Raw genomic sequence first — 7,500 nt, forward strand, 5'->3', positions numbered from 1 at the left:
TCTTTGCTGCAGCAGTACATATATATATATATATATATATATATATATATATATATATATATATATATATATATATATATATATATATATATATTTATGTATATATATATTTTTTTTTTTTCTTCAGATTTCAAATAAAAAAGCGTTTATTTCATTTTAGTCATGATAGCTTGCCAAAGAGTACTTTGATTTGTCTGCAGGTATATATTATGGTAACACAGACCCACAAAATTGTGTATTTCTCATTTTTCTCAATTGAAATTCAATCTTCGTAGACTTAGAGAACCAGCAGTAGACTGTAGCTTCAGTCCGTATGAGTCCAGTGTCCTGTAACACATGTTTTGTCTTGTCACCAAGTCTGCCATTGCTGTAAAATTGTCAACCCTCTGAAGACAAGGACCTGTTTCGTGGTTCCAGTGAGCGGAAGTCTTGTTTTGCCTCAGGAAAGTCACTGGTAACTGCATCAAATGCGATTATGTGCTGGAGGCCATCCCAGAGGATGTCTCTCAAATTTTGGTGTGGCTGGATGAAAAAGTTGAGAATGTCAAGTATGAGTACCCCAAGAGCTATCTCCTGTGGGAGTTGATACTTTCCATCAGAGCTCGTGCTCATTGACTCCTCAACATGCCACAACAACAACACAGCTTGAACTGAAATGTAAGCTCTTGCTAGGCTACCAGGTTATGGCTCAGCAACCAACGAATCACGGCAGGTAGCTCTACCATACACAACGCAGACACCATCGGTATGGACGTTATGATAAAAAATTAGTTTTGATACAAATACGGGGCCAGGGCCACACCAAGCCTCATAGGACCCCTGGCCATCAGCCATCATTCTCTGGATTTTGTTTTTACCGTGACAGGTACAAACTGATGGAAGCAACTGCCTCCATGGTTGCCATTGGCCTAAAACATCAAAATTGGAATCTTCCATCACATTAATATTACAGGTCCTCTGGTGCACTCCTAGTTCAGGCATCTTTCACCTAAGAAGCTTCAAACTGCCAAGCAAGCCTTTTCTGAAATTGGATGTATGGTTCTCTACCAGAAAGCCTTGAGCCCTTGGACACTGCTTTTGCACCTTTTCTCCCAAGAAAGAACTTTTAGTGTCTATATGTATATATATATATATATATATATATATATATATATATATATATATATATATATATATATATATATATATATATATATATATATATATCTGTTTTTATCCTGTTCTAGGTTGATGAGTTGATGTTTTTTTTTCTTCTTTCTTTTTTCAGGATACAGATATGCTCTACATGAGCGGTTGCCTGGAAGCTGATTGTGTTTTAGTTCTGCATTCACTTCCTGGAAGGAAACTCCCAACTCACAAGGCTGTTATGTTCACTCCAAGACATGACCCTTCACAAGAACTGTGGGATGGCCCTCGCACAGGCCCAGCAGGGGCCTCAGATGTTTGGGGTGTTGACATGGGGCTCCCATTGTCAGAATTAACACGCTACCTGGGCCACTTAGAGTCTGACCTCAGCTCCCCAACTCTTTGGTACCACAATCACACTCCACCTAATCCAGAGATACATCGCATGATCCAGAGTTGGGTCGTAGGTGGTAGACAGGGAGGGTTAGAGTCCCCTAAATCCCATCTTCATGCACTCAGAGTCATTAAGTCTCCAGCAGAAATAGAACTGATGAGGCACACATGTAGAATAAGTGGGGAATCCTTGGCAGCAACAATGAGAGCCACCAGAGCACCAGTCATGGAACACCAGCTATTTGCGACAGTGGACTACCAGTGCCGGATGCGTGGAGGAGACTATCTTGCATATCCACCTGTTGTGGCAGGGGGTCAGAGAGCAAACATCATTCATTATATCAACAATAATCAAATAATAAATCCAGGAGAGATGGTGCTTATGGATGCAGGTAAGAACTGATTATTTTGTCATGGATTTATAGATTTTCAGTGTTTAATTCTATTATTCTTGTCTATTATTTAATTAATATACTTTATTTGCCATTTTTAAATCAAAATATTAATTTGCAGGAAGTGAATTTAGAGGATATAGTGGAGATGTGACACGCACTTGGCCCATCAGTGGAGAATTCACACCTGCCCAAAGGGATGTATATGAGGCAGTTTTGGAGGTGCAGCAGGAGGTCATAGCAGCTTGCATCAAGCGACCCACCTTGGACCAGCTCTTTTCTATCATGTGTGCCAAGCTTGGTGCCGTCCTTAAGGAACTGTGCATCCTACCCACCAGCTTCTCAAATGGACAGTTAATGCGGGTCAGTTTTCTTTCTTTTTCTTCCTTTCATTCTTCTTCTTTTTCTTTCTTTTTCTTTTTCTTTCTTTCTTTTTCTCTTCTTTCATAATTTAGAAAGTGCCTATTTTCCTTTCTCTCTTTTTTTTAAATTATTTTTTTTAATGATAGTAAATAAGCAAATTCTGTAGAGATTATTATATGTGTTCAGGTCACATATGTTTGTTTTATCTTTGCTCATCATATTTCATTTTGCATAAACCCATTTACACTGGGGCTTATATTTGTGTAATGCTGCTACCACCAGCTAGATAACAAGCGTGCACAGTGACTAAGCGTGAGATCTCTCCTGGCACAGTGCCACACTGCTCCTCTATTCAATGGGATGATAATTTGATTTTTTGTATTTGTGTACATTACTTTTGCAAGTGAATAAAAATGTGTCTATACAAGTGGAGCTCCTGTGATTAAGTGCGTATGTAATGATGTAAAACATACGTTTTGAGGGAGAGATCTTGACATTTTAGGACATCACCCGGGGAGAGCGAAATATTTCACTGATGTGATAATATGTCAACCAGTGTGAGAGGGTAAAACAGACTGAATTTTTCATATATCTATATATCCACTTTTAGTATTTGCTCTGTTCAAACTTTATTACTACAGCTACCATAACTTTTTCACCTGCTCACACTGCATTTTCTTGTTCTTAGTGTATATTTCCCTTTCCCATGTTCATACATGATTCTCTCTTCTCTTTTGTGCTGTTCATAGATTTATTACCTACTTTTTTGTTATTCCTCCCCCTTCTCTTACTTCCTTCTCATCTTCTTGCTTCTCTTCTTCCTCTTCTTTTCCCTCTATTCCCTCCACCTCTTGCTCTTTCTTTTACTTCTCTGACTCCACCTCCTCTTCTTCCCCCTTATCTTCACCCTCCTCATCTTCCTCCTCCACCTCCTCCTCCTCCTCCTCCTTCTCTTTCTCCTCCTTCTCTTGCTCCTTCCCTACCTCCTTCTCCTCCTGTTGTAATTCCTCCTCTTCCTCCTCCTCCTTCTCTTTCTCCTTCTCTTGCTCCTCCCATTCCTCCTCTTCCTCTTCTCCCTTATTATCTATCTCTTCCTCCTTCTTCTTCTTCTTCTTCTTCTTCTTCTTCTTCTTCTTCTTCTTCTCCTCCTCCTCCTCCTCCTCCTCCTCCTCCTCCTCCTCCTCCTCCTCCCTCCTCCTCCTCCTCTCCTCCTCCTCCTCCTCCTCTTCCTCCTCCTCCTCTTCCTCCTCCTCCTCTTCCCTCCTCTCCTCTTCCTCCTCCTCCCTCTCCTCCTCTTCCTCTCCCTCCTCCTCCTCCTCCTCCTCCTCCTCCTCCTCCTCCTCCTCCTCCTCCTCCTCGTCCTCCTCCTCCTCCTCTGCCTTCTCCTATCCCCTCCTTTCCTTTTCCGCTCACCCTTACATTCTCTTCCCCTTCCTCCTCCACTTTTTCCCCTTTCTTTATTGCTCACCTTGTCTTCTTTATATTATAATTTCCCCCCTTTTTCTCATAATTTCCACATATTATTGTCTTTACGATTTTCCACTTTTCCTCCCTAGGCTGCATATGGTTTCTGCCCACACCACGTCAGTCATTACCTGGGCATGGATGTCCATGACACTCCAACAGTGCCGAGAAATAACCCACTGAAGGCCGGGTGTGTCATCACAGTTGAGCCAGGTAATTTATGTGTGATATTTATACTTTGTAATGTATATGTGTTGCAAAGCCATATTGATTAGATAGTTTAATATCTTTGTGCCTATACATGCATCTTGTCATATACATATGCTGATGGAGTAAAAGGTTATGTCTGAGTATCTGCATTGTGCATAATGGCATTTGGAAAACTTGTTTGATGATGATAATTTGTAGTGCTGTATTTATCATTCATAAGTGATATATTATCATCATTGTCATGAGTATCATTATTGTTAGTTGTTATGATATTATTAGCAGAATATATAGGATGATTTTAAAGTAATATTTTATTTATTTTGTTGAAGCTATCGTTTTTGTTGTTCTTGGCATATCATCATTAGTGTCATCATCATATCCACCACCACTGTTATTAATACTATTTTCAATCATTAGAACTGATGATCAGTTTACATCTATGTTCAATCTTCTTTTTTTTGTAAGATTGTTATTGTACTTTGATTATGACGATAACTATTATTGTGTTTCATATCACAGAAGAATCTATCAGACAGTTTGGAAATCAGCTGAAAATTCATGCATCAAGAGACAGTCTGTATTGACTATGAGTGTAGAAAGTAAACTGTTTGGAATATAACTTTCTGTTTTTAATTTTTTTCTCTCTCCCTTTCCAGGTATATATATCAGTGAAAACAATAATAGTGTACCATCAAGATATTTAGGTATTGGAGTGCGGTTGGAAGATGACATACTTATTACGGAAGATGGAGTGGAGGTTCTCAGTAGTTCTTGTCCAAAGCACCCTGATGAAATAGAAGCTATTGTCGGTGCAGATTATAAGTGAATGTTTATTTAATAAAGCAGTGTTATTGTCAGTGTGTGATCCTTTTGGTAAGTTTGTTTGTTTTTTCTGATTACAATTAATGAGAAACAATTGTTTTTTAGCTAGTCATGTGTAATGCTATGGCTCAGCCTGCTTGGCTTCCTCTTTCAATTTAACATAAAATATTTGTTGTATAAGAAAGTATGAATGGGAATAGGTAATATAAGTTTCAATATTAAATCATCATTGGAATTAATTGAAGATATAATTCTAAATTATTTATCTTGCATTATGGAATGATTTATTCTCATTCATGCCTTCTTCATTTGTCAAAATAAATTTTGTTTTTTAGATAATGTGTTTTTTTGCTATTGTGTCCTAGATTTGACACATTCAGGGTTGTCTATTTTGTGTCAAGATCCTGTTAAGGGTCAGTCCGTAAAACACTCACACACACACAGACACACACACACAGACACACACACACACGCACACACACACAGACACACACACACAGACACACAGACACAGACACACACACGCACACACACACACACACACACACACACACACACACACACACACACACACACACACACACACACACACACACACTCACACACACACACACACACACACACACACACACACACACACACACACACACACACACACACACACACACACACACTCACACTCACACTCACACTCACACAACCACAACATACACACAGTGAAATTCCCAGAAAATTGCATGTTTTGGTTACCTCCAAGTCATCTTTAGGTGATGTTCAGTTAGTATTTAATTTTCTTTCTCTCTCTTTCTCTTTCTCTCTCTTTCTCCCTCTCTCTCTCTCTCCCTCTCTCCTTCCCTCCCTCTCTCCCTCTCTCCCTCCATACACCTGTCTCGCTTTTTTTCCTTCCATCTTTCTTTCACATGAAGAAAATTTGGTATTATTATTATTATTATTATTATTATATATATATATATATATATATATATATATATATATATATATATATTTTTTTTTTTTTTTTTTTTTTTTTTTTTTTTTTTTTTTTTTCTTTACACTGTCCATATTATTTAATTGTGTTAGATAACAAAGTTTCCTGTCTTTTGGTCCTTTTGTTCTTGGCTTTCTGGAAAATTACCTTTTCTAACTTAAATATCAGGGGACTTGTGTTTTGAAACTAATTTTGGTCAGGTCTAAGTGCCAAAGCAATTATGTAACATTTGCATCAGTGTTAAGATAACTATACATATAGTAGCTATGCATTTTACAGTGCAATCAAATGATATTTTTGGTAATTTGAATAAGGAACCCTTACCTCAAGAACTTGTTTTGATAAAAGTCTTTTTTATCTGTATTTTGAACTTTGAAGAATGTAACTGTAACATACTGTTCTTAAGCCTGAAGTGAGACATACTTGTTGTTACAAGCTTTTATCTTGCACAAACCTTAGACTGTTAAATACTCCTGCTCTCATACTCCTTCAATAAATTTTACTGTTAACAAATTTTCTTAAATAGAACAGCATTTGATAGAGTTAGCTTTTGATATGCAGACAAGAATGAATGCATTTAAATGATTAATTGTTATTAGTTGTTATTCATATTCATGTGTTTAAAGTAGATCATCATTGATACTCTGTGCTGAACATTTTTGACAAATAGCTTGTAAACCAAAATCCATTTCTTAACAGATAAATTTGAACTTGCCCATTTTATATTCACCTGGCAAATTGGATATTTGTTGTTGACGAGTCATGATAATGGAAAATAAGGTAATCAACATATTTAATTTAGACAGAATATGGCACAGAAATTGAAGTTATCTTAAAAAAAATTATTTCATCTTCAGAAGAGACTGGCATTTTCATGCTTGTTGTATTGTTTTAGTTTAAGTCCATCTGCTACTTTAGTTTTGGTACCATAGGTTAGTTATTGGAATGTATGGCCCAATCTCATGACCCTTGTTTTTATCTAATTCATCTATAGGTGCTTTAGAGCCTGTCATCCTATATGTGTGACATGATCAGTCAGTCAGCTGGAAACGCTGTTTTAATTTTTTCTCTCTAAATATTACTATTTTTCATGATCCTTACTGTCTATTCAACATAAGATAGTTTTTCATGTATCACAGCAGGCATTTACTAGAAAATGAAGGAATGAAAATGCATTTGCATAAAGAAAAAATATATATATTATTTTACTTTGATTAAAGAAAATACTTGATTAATATGATAGATACACAATTAGGTTTTCTGGCTCTCTCTCCTGTGCATAATTACATTTGGGTAAAAAAAATAATTTAAAAATGCCCATTTGAAATGAAAGAGAGCACAGAAAATTTTAAGAAAAACAATTATGAGATCATTACCTCCATCACTTCATTCATGGTAAAGAATGAAGTTTCATCACTAAATAATCTGGTGTCTTGAACCAGGAGAAATGGAGGGTTATGGTACTAGTGCAGCCACCCCATTTAGGTGACTGAGCTAATTATTCAGACTGAGAAGCAAATTGGCACATTAGATATATGGGAGCAATATATAGTAAATGTAAATTTATAAAATCAATAAAAAATATTTTCCGTATTTAAAAAAAAAAATTATTCTTTACCATAAGAGGAATGTTTTATATTACAAAAGTAATGTACCATTTTATTTTTTATGATTACAGGTAATATAAAATATCATTAACCCTCTCTGGACGGGTGGTACAGTACTGTACCGCTCATTCAAAAG

At 36.6% G+C, this 7,500-nt stretch overlaps 1 protein-coding gene across 1 annotated transcript in view; it reads left to right on the forward strand.

Annotated features, from left to right (window-relative positions):
- The window catches only part of LOC122266575 (xaa-Pro aminopeptidase 3), a 19,965-nt gene extending 14,863 nt beyond the window's left edge, over positions 1–5,102 (forward strand). Inside the window, exons 4-7 of the mRNA XM_043036367.2 lie at positions 1,268–1,910; positions 2,032–2,273; positions 3,830–3,950; positions 4,604–5,102. Of these exons, the coding sequence (XP_042892301.2) occupies positions 1,268–1,910; positions 2,032–2,273; positions 3,830–3,950; positions 4,604–4,773 (1,176 nt within the window). The 3' untranslated portion in view covers positions 4,774–5,102. The remainder of the gene's footprint in view (positions 1–1,267; positions 1,911–2,031; positions 2,274–3,829; positions 3,951–4,603) is intronic.
- The last annotated feature ends 2,398 nt before the right edge of the window (positions 5,103–7,500 follow it).

This window comes from Penaeus japonicus, unplaced genomic scaffold (assembly GCF_977035675.1).
Source record: "Penaeus japonicus unplaced genomic scaffold, GWHDUDI00000001_assembly GWHDUDI00000033, whole genome shotgun sequence".
NCBI classification, from domain to species: Eukaryota; Metazoa; Arthropoda; class Malacostraca; order Decapoda; family Penaeidae; genus Penaeus; species Penaeus japonicus.